Here is a 22,822-nt window from a genome sequence, read left to right on the forward strand (position 1 = left end):
GGCCGCTGCAGCAACTCCATATATAGGTCGCCAGCTCTACCGACTGAGCTAACCGGGCACACCTGTATTTTCCTTTTTGTCAACAAATCTGATAAAAAGACCAAAACCAACGTGTTAGTCTGTCCTTCATATGTCAGTATACTGAACATTGACTTCCCTGTTCACCAGTGGCTGTCAATCCCAAGCTCACTGGTTTGTACTGAAGCCATGAATCTTTAGAATTGGATCACAAACACACTGCAGTCTTATTTTTAAAAATAACTCTCACTTCCTAAAATTGCTGTCTAGTTTTAAGCACACACACATCAACACATCTCAAATGAATACATATTTGGACATTTGGAGTGAGCATTTAAAGGAGCCGCACATTGTACGTAGGACTGACTCAACGTAACCTCTGTGTTCATGGTAATGAAGGAACATGTCTCCCAGTGCAACAGTGTGACTCACTGATGTGACTTTTTGGACAGCAGCTGAGATTTATGACACAGGGGAATAAGATGCATAGACACTACTTGTTAGTACATACTGCCAGACCGATTCGTTAATATGGAACACTGCCAACTGTGTAAAAGACTGAAAGATGTCCCAAAGTTTTTCATAACAAGAGTAAACAAGTCAATGTCAAAAGTTTTGCTTTGTTTTGAAACATTATTATCATCCATCAAAGCCAGAGACTGAAGTAAGATGTTACTTTTTTCCCCTCCTGAAGACAATTATGTTTGGGAGCGTGAGACGAAACGAAGGGTCCTCGTCATTCTTTCATGTTCCTTCGGCAGCCTGATGGTTTGATGTTTCAGCTCCGCCACCTCTCCCAGACACCAAAGGTCGGGGGGCCCGGGGGCACTTAGCTTTCATCCAACTCTGTGTGTCTGAGCCCAACTTCAAGCCCATCGCTATGGCGACAGTGCCAATGAGCAAGGGGAAAATGCAGGGGTCCATTGTGTCCTTTGCAGATGTTTGTAAGGGACAGACTCCACTTTGGTTTGCAGAATACTTTTAACTTCTTATGCCAGTCAAAGCAAGTCAGTTTTGCATAGTAAAGGAATGAGATTACATTTTTGTATTAGTGTGGATAGATGTTTGCCGTGTAAACATAGAAATTAACATGTGTTCTGTATCCGTAGATCTGTGAGCAAGCATAATATAATAAGATCAGTTGTGTTTTTTTTACTACAAAGAAGACCCAACTGGTTTCTGAAAAGCTGATGTCAGCTACAGACTGGCAGGGACTGACGGCTCATTAACCCTGGATTCAAACAACAAGAAGTTAGACAAGAGGGAAAGGGTGAGGAGATAGGAGACAGAGGTTCAATCCTGGCCTCAAATGGACTTTATAAACATGTACTGTATGTGTGTAATGGCTCATGTAGAAAAAGGAGTCAACACATAGACTAAGATTAGCCATGAAAGTCCATAATTATCTTATTCTGTCATAGGTGACACTTTGCATTTTCCTAGTATAAACTGTGCCACAGTACAGCTCTGACTTCTTCACTGCTTTACAGTTTGTGATAGCAACATCGCTGTTATGATTCAGCCCAGCGGCTTGTTCCAACTGATTTTAATTTCATGTGTTTATAAAAATCCATCTCTTGTGCAGTGTAGCATCAGTGCTAAAATACAGTAGATCCACACTGTACCCACAAATGGTAGGATAGAGTGTAAGTGCCAGACTGTAGCCATACAGTGCAGTGTCATTACTGGGCTGTAACCAAAATGGGCCAACTAAATGCATGATACATGAAAACTGCAGTAGAGGAGCGCATTGCTTGTTAAAAGCTTAAGTAATGAAAGTGTATGGAAGCAAAGAAATGCCGAAATAATTCAAATTTTATAATCCATTTAATATCTAATGGTGAAATTTAACCACTCCCAACTACTTAGTATCAAAATATAAATACCATTACATTTATAGAAGTGAAATATTTATATATTTTGAAAACTATCTGTCTAGGCATATGTGGTTGATTTCCACTCATTGAAATTTCCAATTTCAAAAACACAAATTCACAAATGCAGATCCCTGATCCAGGGTTTCTCCTCGTTCATTTCTACCTATATTTGTTGGCTTGTGTGACTGACAGAGCGTGACCTGATAGGACAGATGTCTGATCGACTCCTTCAGCCTCAGTTTACTTGATCTGACATTTTTAGATGTGAAAATTATAATTTGAGGGTTTTGAACCGTTTAACTGTCAATCTGAAATTGTGACAAACATTTTGTCTCCTTTTCTTATATTTGTATACATGGTCGCTTTTTATTGTCTCTACTATTTTATTTATATTTTTCTGTTAATTGTTATGCACCAATGTCCAGGCAAAAACCAACTTGGCAAACCTGAATATGAAATTTTACAACAAATTCAAGGGTTCAGCCGTGGTTACATTTCTCAAGTGTTCAGTTGATTATTCAATAAATACACAATAATATCCTAATCATTATGGCCTTTCTTCAGCTTTATACAGTGTTGATGCAAACAACAACATACCGCGTTGTGCCAGACTGGTAGCGGATGGTGTAATGATGCAACAAAAACATACTGCAGCAAATGGATGGCAGCAGCCTGACATGATCAACTAAATGCTGTCAACCCGCCGTGCCAGCGCACAGGCTGAATCATGCAGAAAGTGATAGCTTTGAATGCGTCATCATGTCCCAAGGAAGGGTGTGAAGTGGGCCCTTCACCTAAACAAATCTCAACAGCCAGTAAAACAGAAGTGATTTGTACCAAGGTTCTCATCTCGGGGCTCAGTATTGAAGTATTTGTCATTTAGCAGATACTTTTATCCAGTGACTGACACTATCATGAATGTATGTGTGGACCCCGCGAGATGCAAACCCCCCAGGCCTGGCAGCTACACACTCAGCTGCAGAGGATTATGAGCAATTTGATATGTGGAAGCTGCCATAGCAGCTAAGATTCCAAAATCAAGGAAAGGCCTGAGAATGTCATTAAAGACAAAGGACAACATTTCATTTAGCTTTTACATTTGATTTGGAGGACAACCTTTAGGTTTAGGTAACTTTAAGGTTTTTCAAAAGACGCTTCAATTATATTCCAAAAACTGACTGCTTTCTTTTTTCAAAATGGAACCAATATGCAACTGAATATTACCTCTGTGGTCCTTTGGGTATCTTTTAGAAACATAAAAATGTAAAGTGGTGAAAGAAACTATTTTAATTTTGTCCTTCTCTCACCTGTAGGAAATGTTGAAGCCAGTCAGGTTGTAGGCAGCATCACTGAAGAAGTGCAGCAGGGCATAGCCGGACTGAGACACCACCTCAGGAACTGTCTCATTCCCATAACGCTCAGGAACAATCAGACCACTGCAATAATAATTCAAAACTGAATTTAGGATGTTTTTATTACCATTTATACATATTTTACTTAAGCTGGCATATATTTTAACATAACACTTTTGTTTGCTTGTTCATGTAAAAAAAAAAAATAATTAAGTTTAGTAATTATTTGTCTTCTTCATCAAGATTTTCTCTGCCACCATAAAACTTTACTAGTCTGTGTCTAAATGGTGAGTTTGAAATTATGTTTCAGAGACTTTGCTGCTCTGACAAGAATAAAAAAAGATTTTCTAAAAAGAAGATTTTCCAGTGGAAACATAGGTGAGCTGTACTCAAACCCACTTACCTGAAAGCAGCGAGAAGGGGGGCATAAATGGAATCCCCGTCGTACACGTAAAGGTGGTCCCAGCTGCATTCAGTGGCAAAGTGGTTGAACCGTAATCGGAGTATGGTGTTGGGCCTGGAAAACACACAAAGGGGTGATCATAACTTTAATACTAACAAAACCACTCCAATAGCCATATACTACCAGTGTTACCACTACATCACCATAATCAGCTCAAATATCAGTACACTGGATGCATTGACATTTAACGCAGAGAGGACCTGAGACAGGCGATTACCTTTCACGATGGTACAAGAAACACACTTTTGTAGCTCTGACAGCTCCTACCATCCAAAATTATAATTTAACTTTTGCGGTTAAGCATTGAAGTACTTTAACACACTTCCAACTGGTCCAACTCTGAGAAACCAGACAGAAAGAAACAAATCCTGTATACACAAACTCAAAATGCTGCTCCCCCATGCATCAGCTCATTTTGTGTGAATATTTGGCAGCTTTAAACTATCTTGAAGATCACTGAATGTTCAGCCACAATGCTGATAATGATAACCATGTCTGGGAAATTTTGGAAAGTGAAGCTTTCAAACTTTACTGTCCTGAATTCACAATTGAAAGATCACTTTGCAATAAATTAAAAATCACTTCCTACGTAAGAAGTGTTAATTTTTCTTTACAAACCCTGTTAATTCACGTTCACTCTCACCAGAGCTGCACATAGATGTTGGAAGTTACTGTTTCACTAGCTGAAGAGGCTGACTGCACCCATTTTCACTTCAGGAGTGAAATAAATTGGATTCAAAGAACATAAAAGGAGAATAATTAACTAGGTGATATGGCAGAAATATTCACCACCCAACAAAACTTCACTAGCAATTTCCCACCCTGCTGTGTAAACTTTATGCCACTGTCCACGGCTGAGCGTTTTTACAGTAAAAGGACAGCAGAAACCAAGCAGCAAAAAACAAGCTTGTTTAATACGTTTTTGACTTAAGACATTCATGAGATTCTTAAAACTGTCTCTGCTCTAAATCTGATTAACATTGCAAAATGAAATCATTCACAAAATAAAAGGAGGGAAGGACACAAAGGCCCATTTAGTGTATCTACAATGAGGGCACAAGATGTACAGGAAATGTTATGAATAGTCACATTTTTCTTTTCACAATTTTATTTATTTATCAGAGTGAAGCAGTAGCTCTTCCTCCCTCCCCTCGCAGATAAATAAACTGAGGAATGGCAGCAGCCCCAAGGTTGAATTAGAAAAGAAGGCTTGTGACCGATAAGTTAAGAATCAAAAGTAAGGAGTGACTGGAGAAACTGGACAAAGGAACGTCCTATGTTAAATCATCAACTACCACTGAGGTATGCAGCAAAGGACGCAGCGAGCACAGCCATATTTTACTTATCATTTCACTGCCTTTCAGTAGGAAAAGTCACTTCAGTCCACTGCAGACAGATTCAACACACTTAACTGCAGAGACAGCTGAGAGTGAATGTATGTCGAAAGCTTATGACTCCCCTCTACAGTCATTCTCGTCATTTTGATGCATATAGTGTGTACGTGCTGCTGAATTAACCTCCTGTTAAGAACGGGCTGAGGTCTGAAGACAGCATATAAAAGTGCCATTAGTATGTAATGAAAACGTTGGACGACAGGGTGGTCTGGTGATTAGAGAAGCCATCCAAGAACAGCAAGGTCAGAAGTTCAAAACCTGTAATATCTACAGATCAAGTCGAAGAGAACATGAGTGTGACCTCCTGAGGCCCCACCAAGTCACCCATGGTTAATCCCCCTGAATGAGAGTGCTGGCTAAATGCCTAAAATGCAAATGTAATCAAAGAGTTTACGGTTCGGATGAGCTGATGGCCCAAAAAAAAAAAGAAGATTCATCGCTCTAAATCGATACTCTGTGGCAAGGTTATGCTGACTAAAACAACAGAGAAGGTGTATTGAATTTCTCACACTTAGTTTGCCATTCATTTTCATCCATCATCTTCTAGATACTGTACTGGATGGATCCCAGTGAAGGACTGCAGTGCACACTGTGCGTATTGAACCGTCATTATGAGCACACTTGAAATATTGAGTTGCAGCCTCGGTTTTCACAATCCATCTCTCAACTGTCTCAGGGTTTTAGCCTTTTCTCTTAATGGCAGAAGCTGATTTAATGGATGAAGTCAATAAGGGAGTACTGGTTTCATGTAGTGTGTCTCTAGTGTCTGGCCAATTAAGGGACCAGATGTGTAGGGTTTTTTTTTTTTATCATGACGATATGTGCAGCAAACATGCCTCTACCTCAAACCACCCCAAAAGATAATTTGAAAAATTCAACTATTTGTACACAACTTATTTAAACTGTCTGGACAAAATTAGGTATTACAGACAGTCTACTGCAAACACTAACTTTATTAGAGAATATTGAATTACTTGTACTATTTCTAGACAAGACACAGTCAAAGATTTTCTAAACCAATTAAAGGGGTAGTTCAGGTATTTTGAAGTGGGGTGTATGAAGTGCGTATCTAAAGTCGGTGTATTACTAAGAGTAGATTTAGGTCAGCACGCCCTCAGTTTGGAGTAGCAGACAGGAGTCCCAGCAGGGACGGGGTCAGCAGAAAAACTTATTAGCCATATAAAAAAACCACAGCATAGACTTAAAATGAGTTTCAGTGTACGCTATATTAAAAACTTTTTCACTACTTTACATCGCTGTCACACAGCCTTTTCTTTTGGCACTACTTTTCTTCAGCCCGTTTAGTATCCATCTGCAAAAGTCCTTCTTCTGGATACTCTGGTTAATAAAGGCATCCTGTGGCCTCTGTAGTGAACATAAATTCGTCATTGCTGTCATAATTACTATTTTATTTTCTCCCATTAGTTTTCTCTTCTATAAACCGCTGTGACTCTGGTCCAAACAGCTGTTCTGTGGCATAATTCACCGTGCAAGACATAGTAGGGCTTGGGCGTAGGAATACAGCAGTTATAGGTTCAGACAATGTAGCGCCAAAGGAGAGAACTGTCTGGCAGCAAGGTAAAGCAGTGAAAATGTTATAGCGTACACTTCCACTGATATTGATGCGTTTTATTTTATGCGGTGTTGAAACTCATGTCTGCTTCTCCAAACTGGGGGCACGCTAACCTCCATATACTGCAGTAATACACCGACTATGGATAATCACCTCATACAACCCCACTTCGAAAAACCCGAACTGTCCCTTTATGGAATTCAGTCGGACAGATTTTAAACTCTTAAGAAAGTACTTTAAGCGTAATTGTTACAAAGTCCTGTCCTGATCTGCATTTCTCCCCTGGTGTCGGATCTGCACTCTACTTACTGTCCCTCGATCAGCCAGGTGCACTTGGTCTTGTACTTGTAGTTTCCTGGACCGTCAGTCAGGTAACCAGAGGGCCCCGTCAACCTGAGAGAAAGGAGGAAGAGAGGGAAGAGAATCAAGGTTACAGATGAAGATGTAAAATGTGTTTATGCGGCAGGTATGAGGTGAAATAAAGTACAACTGATAGCACATCTGAAACATGTTAGCATTTAGCATGCTGGAAATAGCATTTAGCTCAGAGCACTGTTGTCACAGAGCTGGCATGGCTGTAGACTCTTAAGCTTGTTATCTGATCAATTTATTAAACTGATAAATCAATCAAGCGGTAAAACTATTAGTGGATCAAAAAAGCAAAACCCAGCTTCTTGAATGTGGGGATTGCTGCTTTTGTATCATTGTAAATTCAATTTAATTCAATAAGACATTTCATAAACTGCACTTTAATTCAAAAACATAACAGTCAATCAATTGATAATAAAAATAAAAAAAACATAACGAGCCCAGAGAATCAGTCAAAGAATTCCAGCACTAGAATATTGGTCAAAGTCTGTTCAGTACACCAACATAGAGCAGATAGTGGTTTCATATCATTATCTGAAGCTTTAAAATACAGAGTACAAGCTTCAGGCTGAAGTCATAATGTTTGAGAATGTTCTGCAGTGACAGCAAAGAAATGATTACACACACACACATAACACACAACATACACAGTCAGCAGAGCAGAGACAGCGCAGGTAAACACCAAGTTCTGCCACTTCACTTTTTAGTTGGTGCAGCTTGGCGATTGAGCAAGCAGCAAATAGGACAGCTGAGGGGCTGAGAATGATTAAACCTCGCAGCAAATTATTATCTAAGGCGGACACCACGACGGGCAGCCGCAAACACTCTAAAAGTACAGTACAGCGCCCTGCCTGCGTTATTGCCTGATCAATTCCAGCTTGATGACACAGCAGCAGAGAGGAGCTGAATTACACAGGGGACACTTAGATGCAGTCAGAGATTGTATCATTACTGATGTAGGTCTCAGGGTGCTATGACTCTGCCAACAAACCCAGCCACAGTCCTGTTCCAAAACAGCCTCTCAGCACCATTTCAGTCTAAAGTCTACAGAGAACGCACTCCTCCCTTATTCAGCCCCAGCAGCCAGCTAAAGATCTCTGCACCACAAAGAAAATGTCAACCTAAACGATACGCTTTATAAAACACACATCCATAAAAGTTAAAGTGCTTGACATTTTGACAGAACATTCGTAATCTGGATTTAATGTGGATTAATTTTTAGGTTTGTTGGTTTCTATTTACTTCATTTCACTACAGAAACGGGAATCTATTCTTTCACAATTTAATACACAACAGATGAAATTGATAACATAGGACTTCTTGGGAGATCCCTGGTGTGTATTGCACAACAAAAGATTTCATCTGCATCCAGGCAACAAGTGTGCTGCAACTTCGTGTTATTGAAAACTTTAGCCTGCAACCATAGCTGCAGAGGTGCAGGCCAATGGGCCCAGCTGTGTGGGCTGGGTGGCTTAGAGTCCAAGGTTGAGGGTGTTGTTAAGTTAACCACTTTACAAGCCAAACATATGACTTTATATTGCAACAATGCTCTTCTGCTATCGCTTAGCTTAGAGATTTTAACAGCCAAATATATAGCTTTTTTGATCGTGCTGCATAAATGATTCATTCCAACATTGACAACCACACAGGAGGGTTTGCAAAATACGGCTGGCTCACTGTTTGTACTGCAAGTGTTTTAAGGGAGTAGTTTCACCCAGCCCTCTTCACGTAGTAGGTCTCAGCGGTTAGCTAACGAGTACACTACTGCTGTAATTACATATCGCTCAGTGCTAATACAGCAGGGACCTGCAGGGACTCTGCTAACTGAACAACAGAGCTCCCTTAGAGGATCACAGGCTCCAGACTCCCCTGAAGCCAACACACCTTCACTCCCAACCCAAACTGTTTCCTAGTAGTACTGAACAGACTGCACTACTACTGGGATACAAATTCCCTTTGAAACACCAAGAGAGATGATCCAAAATATAGTTATATATGAACCTAGAATTCATGTTTTTATCATTAGCGACAAGATGAATAACAATTAATGGGTGACTTCACCTAAATAATGCATTCCATATAAGGAAGCCTAGAGGGATCAGTTACATAGTCCATAGATCCTCTCTGAAACCTCTGCAGTCATCCTAATACAATGGAGGTCAAAGGAATTTCCCTTGTGGTGCTCAAAGCGTTAAAAAATGTCTTTCTAGAAACAATGTCTGCTACTCAGGATAAGAATAAAGCATTCCCCCGAAAACCTATTACCTGTTCTATTATTAAATACCATTACTAGTGTGGACATATTTCCTGGAAAGACAAGTTGCTGCTGAGCTTTACAAACATTTAAAGGCAGACATCTCAGCACCTGTTGTTATAGTGTCATATCAAGACCCTGGCCGATATATTATGGTTATTTACGACCATGAGGCAGTAAAACAATATCATCAACTACACTCTTCATGTTTTTATTATGATGAAGCAGATAGCAGGCACTTTCAGGACGGCAATCAGTACCCCGAAAGACAATTGTACGGTGGCCAAGAGGCGTTAAACGACCTGCAAAAGCCACAACACACAAAAACCTTTGCTTTGTCTTTCGTCAGTTCTCATTAGGTAAAACCAACCATTTCCAATGTCTACCACTGGCTTTCTTCTTGTATTGATGCAAATTTTAAATAATTTATGTACTTGATCATCGACCATGTCAGTTATTAAATCTATTAATCCTTAAATGTCTTGACGATTTATTTCATTATCACATGAAAAATGTAATGGTTGCTGCTCCAGCTCCCACTCCACTTTAATCATCACAGTGAATATGTAAGCTTCCTGCATGCTTCTTCAGAACCGCCTGTCAGATTTGCAGAATAGTTTCTAACTATAAACGCTTTTGACTTCCGATGTGGTTGTACAACACGTCATACGAACTCCTTCTGATCGAGCCTAGCCTGACCCTGAGCTGCCTTTATTTTTATATCAAAGACAATGTTATCACTGTGTGGCAACTTGTAAGCAAGGGCTGTTTAAAAAGTATCTTGTTCAAAGATCAACCAAGATTTGAGAGATATCATACCATAGTAAATTTACTAAAACCAAAGTTTTCCTGGCGCTAGGTCGATGTGAAAACATAAGGAGTAGCTTGGAAGCGCCCATTTGTACTTAATGCAAAACTGTGAACTATACCTAAACAGAAGACATCAAACATGTCCCGAGATAATGAATAAGCCAGCAGGTGCCTGTACTTCCTGTTATTAGACGCACACATACAGATACAGCACTTTGCATTCACAGTAATGTTCAACAACGGCTCCATCTCCTGCAAACAGTAACCCTGCAGCAGAGCCAAGTGGTCTGCAAATGGCAAAGTGGTGCAACATGAGAGCAGAGCAAACACGATTTCTCATTCAAAAGGCGACAACAGCCCTGTTCAGTGGCACAGGCTGGAGGGGAAAAGAGCATGCTCAGACAGTAAATGCTACAGAGGCTAAAGGGTTTTCCCCTCAGACTGTCTGAGCAGACATACAAAAGCAGCGGATATGAGCTTTTAAATCAATTAGGGAATATTTGAGGGGAAAATTACACTTCTATTTTTATTTTATACGCCAATACATTCAGAGTGGTGACATCATTTGGATAATATTGCACGTTAGCAGAAAAAAAAAAAAACTTGTCAAGTTGCTTGTCACAAGATGCTGTAATCAACAATAAACATGCTTTCCCCCCTTATTAATCAACAGATACATAACATGACATAAGATATTATGAAGTTGCTCAGCAGCAGCCACGGAGGAGGAGAGCTGTGAACCTGGCAACAAATCTACAAAGGCTGTGTGCCCAAAACATGCTCATGAAGCTATAAGTCAGTTATATTGTGTAATAAATATTTCATCCGTTTTCCAAGGGACTGTGGCTTTTGCACTTTGGTGTTTTACTGGAGTTACGGTTGCACTTCGATAAGAGCTTTTTTTAATGAACAAATTTACCTTTTCATCAGCCTTAAAATGCATCCCATCTCCACCAAGACACTGTAGATTCACCTCATCTGCATAAACTAAATTCTGCCCCTTAATATTCAGCACCACAGACATGCTGAATGCACTGCGTTTACTGATGCCACCTCATTTCTGCATTGACACTGATTTTTGAAAGAGTTAACTTACATTCAGCCACCATGGCCTTTCTGACAGTAAAACTTCCTAAATCCAACCATGACTCTTGGTAGTGGGTGGGACAAATTTATGTGCCTCTGCATCAGTAAGCTGAAAAAAGAATAAATCAGTAGTACAGCAGCGGGGACCATTAGTCTCTGCAGAGGGCAGGCAGACTGGTCGCACAGCGGGGCCTTTAGTAAAGTGAGGTCAGCCTTCAAACAGGTTCGCCTGAGGATGAATGTGGACTAACATGCAGACTCCACAAGAGACAACAACAAAAGGCACAAAGCAGCGAGCTGTGAAACTGGAAATACCAAAACCAAAAAAGTTCCTCTCAGGTCAGGACGAATTTATCAACACTGCATCATTGGATGAGATGTTGTTTGTTTTATTTTGTCATTTCTACCAAATTAAAAGGATTCAAGATAATGATTCACACTAGTGCTGAAACAATCAGATTAGATTAGTTTAGATTAGATTAGATTATTTATTAGTCTTCTGACAGAAAAGTAAACAGGTACACCACGCCGACAAAAGCATAAAAGCTCATGCACAAGTTTGTGGTCCATGATGCACATTCCTGCCGCCCTTTGTGGGTGTGGGTGATGGTAATGCATGAGAAATGTCAATGCAATAGGAAAAGGCAGGCAAGAAGAACACGGCTAGCTAGCAAATGTGGACATGGCTGTTTGCTGGACGATGAGCAGGAAATTCACTCAGGTCATGAGTTTGAACAGAGTTACACATCAATTGCATTAGAACTTGGGAGAGTCAGAGTTGATGCAAGGACATGGACAAGGCATTTATTCAGCACCCCGTCCCAATGCAAAAGAAAAACTGGCTCATAACTCATAGCATAACTGATCCTACTAAAAAACAAATTTATCACAGCAAAAGCTCCATCTCATACTAATAAGAAAGTACAGTCGCGTGTCTTTGGGACTCTTTGTGCCAAGAAGCATAAAGCTGGCTTTTGTAGCCATAATCTGATCAGCATGAATATCAGATACAGTTGAGCCTTATGGCAACACTCATCAGCATTACGAGCAACAGTTATGGCTATAGTAAACTAGACAAAAGAAGCTTTTCACATAAATATAGACTTTTCATAACTGGCATTTTACTGTTTTGGCTTTTTGAGGATCAACATACCATAAACCAGCAGACAGCAGTTCAACACCTCCGATTCAACGGCAACACGGATGATTTCCCTCACATCGCATCTACCTTAAACAAGCAGGTATTAGACTGATCCAGAGGCTGGACTTTCCAAAATGTCAATAAATGGTCGGGTGACCCAAATAAAACGGAAACATTTCCTCATGTACCGCTGGTGATATCGGATACAGATAGTTTTGTTAAATAGGTTTCACGAAATCCATCTCTGACATTTCTGCCTCCATTCCAGTTCAATCGGGGTGAATGCAAAATGTCTGTGGCATTCAAAGCATTGAAAAATTAGGGGGGGATCCCTAGCCTGTGGGTTTAAGGCACCAGCCACAAACTGCAATGTGCCATGTTCAAATCCCAACAGAGACCTTTCCTTCTCTTTTCCCACATCTCCTGTCATCTGTCTACCGTCAAACCTCTGATAAAAAGGTATGAAAAGCCCCATAAATACTACGGATAACTAAAGAAAAATTGCATTTAAAGAATTCAACTGCAATATCTCTTTCCAGCAACAGTGTCCCCCCGGAACTACTTTCTACCAAAGAAATAGTCCCAGTTCAGAACGAGGACTATGGATTGTCATCAGTAACGGACACACTGTCTCTGGAAAGAGATGTTGCTCTGAGCGCTGCAAACACATTCCACCACTCAGCTCCACTGGGATGGAGGCAGAAATCTCAGAGATGAATATACAGTATCTCAAACCTGGATAAATAAACCCAAAGCAATCTGCATGGCCGGAAATCACAAGAATCGAGGAATAAAATATGATGGTTTTCCTTTGTTTGGTGGGCAGAATTTTGGTGAGAAGACATTTGAATATTGTGATATCAATTTCAACCAGTTTGACCAGCCCCAGTAAGATTTACTCCCTGAATCCCATGGGGAAAGAACCACAAGCTCAAAATATCCTCAGATGAAAAGAAACCTAATTTTCATGCCATGAAACAACAACAAAACACACTTGTCTGTTTTTGTCTCCCCCCCTTCCTTCATGTTGATTTTGGCCCTTATGGCTAGCCGGGACTCCATCTTGGCACGACCCTGCCACAGAAAGCTGCTTTTACCAGCATTCAGCCGGCCTTGTATGGTAGCATTGTCTGTATGCTAAACACGGCCTCAGACCACAGGCTCTCCCCGAAAAACTATCGGCCCTTTGACCGCCTTAACAAAACAACACAGCCTTGATATCTGAATGTGGGATCACAGAGCCGAAAGTTTGCCATTCCACTTAATGATAATTAGCCTGCCGGGGTGAGGCAGCTACAGCATCGCTGATCATGCTGTACACGGTGGTGCGGGAGCCCATAAACGCTGCACTGTAAGTCAGTGCCCTGCTGTGTTATAAGTAGAAGTTCAGGGTCACCATCACTCCTCCAGCAGACAACTACAACCTCTCTGACAGCACTGACGAAGACCGGGCTCAATTTTTCCACACAATAGTTTTAGAATAGAAACAGACAATTAAATCCCGGTCAGCTACTTTTAAAAGTAGCTGGAAGAGAAGGCGAACTTAGCAGCCACTGACAAAACCTGAGTTCTTACTCTAATAATCCCCCAAGGGACTTTCATCCTCTGCGTTTGGCCCTGTGGTCAGTGCTAAAGCAGTGCCCAGAACTCGAAGCTTTAAGGGCCAGTAACTTGGTCAAGTGCAACAGCTGGAGGATGCAAACACGGCTGCAACTAACTAATCAATGTATTATTAATTAGTTGGTTTTTACAATGAATGATTGTTAAGTTTACAAAATGTCATCAAAATAATGACAAATGCCCATTCTAATTTTTCAGAGCCAAACGTAATGTTCCAGCTTGTTTGACCAAAACATTCAAATTACAGACGTATAACCAGAGAAAAGCAACAAATTCCCACATTTGAGGGGCTGGAACCAAAAAATATTTATAATATATTAATCCATCGCCACAATTGCTTTCAAATTGTCAATCAACTAAAGAATGAATCAACTAATCCAGTAGTTTTTTCTGTCCAAAAATCTGTCCATCTTTACACTGCATTCATTAGGCAGACTTTAGTACAAACTAACTTGTGTTTTTCTCTACACACACTGAGAGGATTTAGGGGTTCGGCTTCTTGCTCAAGGACACGTCCACAAGGACATGTAGAAAGCAGAAGCCAGAGTCAAACCACCAACCCTATAATGAATGCCCAAACCACTCTCCACCCAGCTCAACTTGAGCAACAATTATAACAACCATGAAGATTTACAGATTTTAAACCTTTATAAACCAAACCTGTTCAGGTTTTACAAATGTTTCAAAGAAATGAGCCGCTGGAAGACAAAAGGAAACTGTGATGGGCAAAATTACTCAATAACTAATCAGAGGAAATAAGTGATAAATTAATCCGTGGCGAAAATAATCATTGGTAGCTGTCCTTAAGCTCCACTTGAACCCAGGTCTTTCAAGCTAACAACTGTTACCCAGGATGCAGCTGGTGGCCAGCGAGGATTTCCCACTGTGATAGACCGTTCCAATTAAAGCTGGAGTGCAACGGGCTCTCAGTTTTTAACCACAACCAAGACGAGCAATTCCATCCAGAGAGCACTCAACCCTGCTCTTCTGAAACATTAGAAGCTCAGCAGCCATTCAGCCCCCATTTTACCTGTTCAGATACGCTCTCAGCTGTGCTAATGTGCACATACTTCCACTTTCCCTTTCCTTGACCACAGCCAATTTCAGAGGATGCATGACACTGCAGGCTTCCAAGCAGCTCTGCTTTATGACCTGGCAGGCGGGCACTAAGCTGAGGCAGCATGACAGAGAATATAAAATAAAAGAAAAAAGAAATCTCCTAAACAACAATCATACAGCACCTGATTGACACATTTTAGCTGCACAGACATGCTAGCTCATCACAATGTTGGAACAAGATCTGCTTGCTAAAAAAACAAAAAAAACAAAGGAAAGCGGAAGTATAATACTATTTGAGCTCAAATGTGACTCAATCAAGGGAAATTAATTTAGGAAATAGTTGTTTTTCTAATTAAACGCTCGTTTGTGTTTTCTTGGCAGGATGTGCAGAAGGGCACAATCCTATATAAACTGGGCAATAGTGGAACCATCATTGATTTTGCCTAAATGAAGCTGTCACCAAGTGCTGCAGGACAGTTTTCCTCCCAAGAACATCGCGGATACGAACTTCAGTAATGTGAAGTGACACTTTAATGGGCACAGAGAATGAGATGTGCAGTCCTGATTGTCTGAATATTCCTATTAATTGACATTTGACACTATGTGGATTGCACAGCCATTACAGAGCAGTGCAGTCACTCTCCTTTGTTTAAATCAGGGTGAGCGCCTACACAGGAAGCCAACATAGATGTGCTCAGAATGGGGGCGAGTGTGGTCAGCTTCCTCCCACCTCTCAGATGTTTCCACGGGTTTGACCAACAGCGCTAACCTAAATAGCTCAGCTGTAAAAAAAAAAACAGGGTGCTTTCAGTGTGTGCGCAGAGGAATTCCCCATACTTTGACCCTGAGCTGCTGCTGTCTCTGTTGTTAGTGAATAACAGATATCTGAACACTTCACTGGGTCAAACGCCATCCAGTTCTTTGAAATACAGCAGCTGTCAGGGGAAGCTCTGCACCACAGAGTCCTGCAAAGCTGAACCACAGACTCGTAGCAGTCTTGCAAACAAAACAACCACAATAACAACAAAAAAAAAAAGCCTGTTCAGACTTCATCTGTGCTCCCCGCTGAGATCTCCAGCAGCTACCACCTCTGTTCCTGTTCGACACAGAGGACACTGCCAACTCATCGTCCTCACAGATACAACCACAGGGATCGCCATGTGTCCTGGCATAACCCAACTGGAAATGAATACCTGGCTCAGGTTGTATGAAAGCACTGAGAGTTAAATAAAAACGTTTGAGAGCATGAATGTGGATCAAAGCCAAAAGTGAAACATTTTTGGCGTAAAAAAAGCAGGAAGAAAATCTCTGGTTACAGCTTTTCAAAAGTGGGGATTTGCTGCATTTGTTCTTTAAAAAAAAAAAAACTGCTTTGGGTTCAAGGCCGTTGGACAGACAAAACAAGCACTTAAACACAACATATTCTCGGCTTCTGGGGTATTGCAAATGGGAATTCTTTGACATTATATCACCAAAACATTTAACTATACAGAAATCAATCCCTCATGGCTGCCCTGCTATGGTTCAAACAGCTCCTCATGCAAAGCTTGTGGACAGGTGACCACACAGTGCACAGGTGACCACACAGTGCACATTCAGGTTGAGTGCTGTGTTATACAAATGGCGAGATATCACTTGCTTTTGGTCATAATAAAACAGATCTGGGGCACTAGATAACTAAGATAGTGACATTAATGCAGATTAAAAAAGGGCACTGATGCTCAATATTGGTCAACTGTAAGCCACATACACCTTAGCATATTAACTCAAACCTTTAAAAACATGTATTGCATTTGAACCAGTAGAAGTGTGCCCTGATAGCAGCATTACCAGTAGTAGTAATAGTAGTAGACCTGTGTTTAAATGCCTCAGGTGTGCACAGCTCGGCATCTCTTCACTAGCAGTACCCGGGCTCTAGGTAAACATTTGGCACACACACACACACACACACACACACACACAACCTCTACCAGTGATATACATATATATATTTACAAAAAGCAGCTTTATTCTGCCCCTGTGTGTGCTCACTGTACCTGAATCTCCCACCGCAGTGCTGGCATTGGTCCCCAACCCAGCCGGGGAAGCACACACAGTTGCCAGTGGCGGTGTTGCACTGGCCGTTCATGCAAGGTTTGTCGCATTCCTTCGCCTCGGTGACCCCCGGCAGCCCGGAGAGCAGCCCGATAACCGAGAGCAGGAGCGCGGTTGTCGGCATCAGGAGGCTCCGGCCCCGGTCGGAGCCCGAGCAGGCCCGCCGTGTCGCCCCGTACATTCTCTCACAAAAGATGGCTGCTTGAGGCAGGCGCTCCGCTGCTTCGGGGATAGCGACTCAACGAGCTGCCCGCTGGCGTGGCTCCGTTTATCGGACCCGAGGTGAGGTTTCTCCGGAGGTAACGTTTTAGTGTTATCGTTTAGGCTGGTCTTTGCTGGTGACTTGGTTTACATCTTTCCAGTGGTCCCGTTACCCAGCGCCGCACCAAGCCGCATATTGACATCCAGAAGTGACGTTATGGCAACGGAAATGCGCAACCACGGGGAGGCGAAGCGCGCAGGGCTTTAAACTTTTATTTTGAAAACACAGAGCAGAAATCCCGCCCCCTTTTAAGAGCTAAGTTAGCCTCTTTTTATCTAAATACCTGATCATAAATGGTTTCTTTTATTGGTTATTCTGTAAAGATTAAATATCATACTTGAATGTTGTGCCCATATTTTAAGCTTAATATTTTTTTTATTTTTTTTTTATTAAACACACAGTAACAAACATACAGGAATAAGAAATATATGTAAATATAAAGAAATAGACAGTAAATTCATCTTCAGGCATAAATAAGAGGCAATATAAAAATAAACAAAAAGCGTGAAATATGCCCACTAATCTTCTGTGTTATTTTACTGGAATAAATATTATAAATTAATAATATAGAAGGATTATTAAATGTAAAAAACATGCAAAGGAAGGTTTGCTATTTCTCCATTTACAGCAGTGAATGTGATATTTACCCATTGGAAAAATCATATTAATCAAGTCAAATAGATTAATTTAAATTGTCCTCATAAAAGAAAACTAAATGACCTATTATCTAATTACCTTTTTTGAAATTAAGAATGATGGAACCATTATTTTACTAGCCATTCAACATTCTCCCATGATGCTTTGACTATTTTCGTAACACTCATGGGAGCAGTTGAAGGTGTTAAATGCTAACAAAATTCATCCATGACCTTAGAAACACTCATTCTGCTACACAATCATAACTCCAAGGTCCACTTACTGCCTTTTTCTTATGGACCTTTTCTACTGAGCAAACTCCTTTGGCTGATGAAGGCTGTGTGATGCACTTGAAAACTTAGAGATAGTAAGTGGACCTTGTGTTAAGATCACTGTACTGTTTTGTCAACAGAATAAAAGCTAGTGTATATAAGAGGCAAGGCTTTGGCTCTCTTGACAAATAAGAAAACTGGATGTAGTTATGGTCTTTCTGTATATCAGAGCCCATGTACACCTATAAACACCCACACAGCTGATTTAAATTATTTCCCTGAATTAGGGCTCTTCTCAGGACTCAATGTGTACAGAGCAGTAACTTCTGCATCTTTCAACCTAAGCATTGGTCTTATCAACCAATAACTGAACACCTGTGTCAGTGTGCATACATGTACAGTATATATATATATATATAACATATATATAACAGGTGTGCTTTCCTGCACTAAATTTAACATGAGTGAACTGCCTTGAGCATTAAAGGTCATAATGTATATGACTGTAGTTTTTTAATTTCACAAATACTATAATGTTCCAGTAAAGTTCAATGTGGTGAATCTGTATTACTTCATCAACAGAATAGTGATATTAGAGACTAATAAAACCTCAAAAGAGGCTAATTATTATTGTTTTCTTTTATTGTCTTGGGCTGTATAATTGTGCATCTACATAAAAGGTTAGTCCACATAAATATTACCTATACAGAATTTTTAGTAGAAAAACCAACCATGCTAATTATTCATAGGACTGGTGTTTAAAGAGAGAAACATCCCTGTTTTAATCAAAGTTTTTTGTGGTCGTTTGCCTAATAATGTTCATGTGAGTGAATAATCAGAACCAAGGACACAAAACTGTACAAACGGTATAGAACAGTTTATTAAATTTAGACTTGTAAGAAGTCATCATATTCCAACGCGCTCCATCGCATGAAGCGCATTCATAATAACACCAACCCAAAAAGGATTGATCACCTCATCAAAACATAAATAAAGCAAATAAACATATTTACAATACAACATGGACAGAGAATGGGGTTTGTGCACAAGAACACGCAACTACATCTCCAGACAGAGGCATCAGAGATCGAGGAAGAGGAGGGGTGTCTGATTTTTCAATGGAATTGTCCTCAGGAAAAGATACCTGGACGGCGGGAGTGAAAGGAGGATGAACACAATGCAACAAAGCATGAAAAACCTATTGTATAATCACATTTTCTTGGTTTGAGTGAAAAGAAGAACATCTCTAGAACCTCCAATAATACACTATTGTCAATAATGCTGTTTTCAGTGTTAATGGTATACAGCTATTTACTACTGTAGGTGATTGAAGTAGTGGAAGTTTCCCTCTTATCTGTTGTTATTGTCCACAAGTAATTCTTTATATCACAATTCACTCAGGAACTGACTTCTATAAAATGGAGGAAGAAAAAGGTTCCTAAATCCTTTCATCTAATTTTGTGGGAGAGACTTTCTTTGAAACATTAATTCTACAAAAGGTGTTACGCTGTCAACAAAGGACTTAAGTAACTGTTCCTACATACTGTCGTTCACAAAGCAAATTTGATCTGAATTTGCAGCATGAGTTTTCACATTTTCCCCCTAACTTGAGGATATGTCATCATGGGACTAAACTCTCCAGTTTCCACCTTTATCATGGTGGGAGTATGGCCTGTTTTAAACTCTCTGAAGAGAGAATTGATAATTTCACAACAAGAATGACTCATCTTCAGTGGGTTGAGTGGATGGATGAACGAACATCAGTTTGAATTCCTGTATCAGACACAGTCAAAGACTTTACAGTAATCAAAAAACCCTGCAGAATAATCAAAAAACTGCGCTTATTTAAAAAACAAAAAGAGAAGATCCTTAGAAAAGTACAATCATTGAAAGCACATTACAATTAGCAGTTTGTGTGTGTGTACTTACAAACAGGTCATGTGACTCTCCCAGCACTTCTTATGTACATAAAACAATGCTTATGTGGATCACAAGACCAGCATCAGGTCCAGGTCCCCTGTACACAGTGTAGAGGGGGTAAAACAGTATCATCTGCTTGACTAAATGCTATTTTTCCTGCATCATGGGAGAGCTGCAGATCTCAGTATTCGTGTTTGTTCTGCTTCATCGGAAACACCAGCTGGATGGGGTTGGAGCACAGTAGCACAATTTCAAAAATGTGAGGTGAGTTATCAGTTACAGAAAAGTACACTTAACTGACTTTCAAATGGCACTCTGGTCCTGCGGGTTCACTTTTGGTGCTCAAAGCAGGGCAAACCCCTTCCACTTGGTAGCCCAAACGTGAAAACAAACACTGGGAATAATTTCAAACAGCTAGAAGAGGCGACTACCATCATCTGTCTCTGGAGGTCACACTGTAACATTCAGCTATCCATTAATGGCAGAGATCATCTCCTCTTTGTTCCCTCTCCCACAGTATATCACACTATCTTACAGTTGTCTCATGAAAAAGCCATTTACAAGCAATGGCGCCTTACAATATGTACAGGATTGATCAAACATATTTTCTGAATTAAAGAAAAAGATATAAAACAGATTTTTCCCTTCAATTATGTACACAGAGCAAAGAGGAGGTGTTAGAAAATGATTGAGCACCTCAGAGTCATTGTGTAAATTTACACACAGAAAAACTGCTTCCAAGTACTGGCTTTAAGATAACAAACTCACACTCATCCCTTCATTTGCCTATCAGGTACATGCAAAAAACAGCCAGAGGCTCAGCATTCATTCAGAGGGGGCCACAGGCCCCTTTCTAAAGGCAAATCAGATCTCATGAACTGGATTCATAAACTCTTCTCTATGCAACACGTCGCCTTTTCTCAAAAAAAAGAAAGGATGGGGTTTTTTGGTCTCCCAAATCAGGCATATTGGGTGTCAGAACACCGGTTAGCGCTCGTACCAGTGATTGGTACTAGTCACTAGTAGATAGGATGATCAAGCATCAAAGGCCCCTTTGGAGTGTCCTCTTGGTTTTGATACCTGAGGTGTAGCGTGGGTGAGTGAACACTGGCTGAATGTATGGAGCAAGCAGCGTGTTCTGACCAGACCGCGATCAAATCATATCTAAAATAGTTCTTAGCACATCTGTCATGTCTGAGTACTAGATGATTGAGTCTGCTGTTGACAATCACAGGTAAACATTTCACAATCAATTAGTTCTGATGTTCTGTGGATAACAACTTAATCTACACTAATCTGACTGGCTGCAGTAAAACACTGCCCATCTGGTACTCAGAGCCATTTAAAATAACCACTAAGAATTATTTGCAAGTACCACTTGAGCCAAGTCTGGTCGTGAACATTACAGAACGGCTGTCGCTTTTAAAATATTCCTTCACTTGTAAGTGTGATTAAAATTGGGTACGTGGGCAGCATAATGGTGTGCAAATATGTAACATCATGTGTATTTGCCAAGAAGAGTAACTGTGCAGGACTTTGTCTGGCTGCTGTAAAGCCGCAGAGATAAATTCCTGCACGTTTGTCGTATATGGCGCTTAAAGTGATCCTGTCTGAGGCAGTGTGTGATGGCAGGGAAGTTGTTCTCTTGGGCGGCAGACCAGTAGGGGGATGAAAGGGAAATGTGGGAGATTGCGGGATGGGGGGGTTAGATATTGCGTGTTGGGATTTTCAGGTAGTTGATGTCTGGCGCGAGGGACGACCCATGGACGAGGCGCTGTAAGTGCGGGAGCGCTGCCTCACAGCCAATCGGCAGGGCAGCTCCAGCTCCAGCTCCTGGAAGAGGGGAGTCCCTATGATCTCGGCCGCCTCAGGACGCTCGCTGGGGCTCCACGACAGCATGCTGTGCACCATACTCAGCTAAACACAGACAGAAAACATTCAGTACAGTCAGGTCTTTCAGAACAGCGTCAGGCAATATTACCATCCATCAGTTCAACTCATTTGCTTTGCTTAACACTCATGTAACAGAGCAGAACCTGTACCAATTGTAATTTAAGCGCTTAGTTACCCATGCAATTTATTTCATGAAATACACACACACACACAGGACATCTTAAAATAGAACAGTACATAACTAGGAAAGTGGGATACTGGGATAACAGGGCGAGGGCATTTCCAGGACTGTAGAATCACAGATTATGCTATGGGATTATGTTAATCTCATTACTTAGTAAACAGGTAAACAAGGTAGTGTAACCAACCCAACACCAAACAGTAGGCCGGTGCCTGGTGTGTTACTGAAGAACATATTTTGCTGATTATTTAAACATATGGATTATTTGATTCTAATGGGATTATATGGATATAAATTATATTTCCATTAATGTTGATACAACTATCTGAGATAACAATGCTGTTGTTTTATGTTACATTTACCTTTCAGTGTGTAAAATGATGATATTTGCATATTGAACTTTATATTCTGTTGATTTTGGAGCCAAATAATCCAACTGCACCTCTTAATTGGATTAGCTCAGGTCTGACTCACCAAGTGGATAATTCTGGTGCGGACAGTTTAAATCTGACAGACCAAATTAATCAGAATTACTCTCACAGCTCTGG

The 22,822-nt window shown here is 40.6% G+C and overlaps 2 protein-coding genes across 2 annotated transcripts in view; both read right to left on the reverse strand.

The window, feature by feature from the left end:
* The window catches only part of atrn (attractin), a gene marked incomplete in the record, with an annotated part of 121,514 nt that extends 103,994 nt beyond the window's left edge, over positions 1-17,520 (reverse strand). Inside the window, 4 exon segments of the mRNA XM_035674150.1 lie at positions 3,203-3,331; positions 3,651-3,764; positions 6,987-7,070; positions 17,053-17,520. Coding sequence (XP_035530043.1) covers positions 3,203-3,331; positions 3,651-3,764; positions 6,987-7,070; positions 17,053-17,291 — 566 coding nt within the window.
* Positions 17,521-19,136: 1,616 nt separating this feature from the next.
* eif2ak3 (eukaryotic translation initiation factor 2-alpha kinase 3) overlaps positions 19,137-22,822 on the reverse strand; it is a 32,039-nt gene continuing 28,353 nt past the window's right edge. The window contains exon 18 of the mRNA XM_035674001.1: positions 19,137-22,117. Coding sequence (XP_035529894.1) covers positions 21,929-22,117 — 189 coding nt within the window. The 3' untranslated portion in view covers positions 19,137-21,928. The remainder of the gene's footprint in view (positions 22,118-22,822) is intronic.

Source organism: Morone saxatilis, unplaced genomic scaffold, assembly GCF_004916995.1.
Source record: "Morone saxatilis isolate NCDOM2014 unplaced genomic scaffold, NCSU_SB_2.0 Contig3, whole genome shotgun sequence".
Classification (NCBI taxonomy): domain Eukaryota; kingdom Metazoa; phylum Chordata; class Actinopteri; family Moronidae; genus Morone; species Morone saxatilis.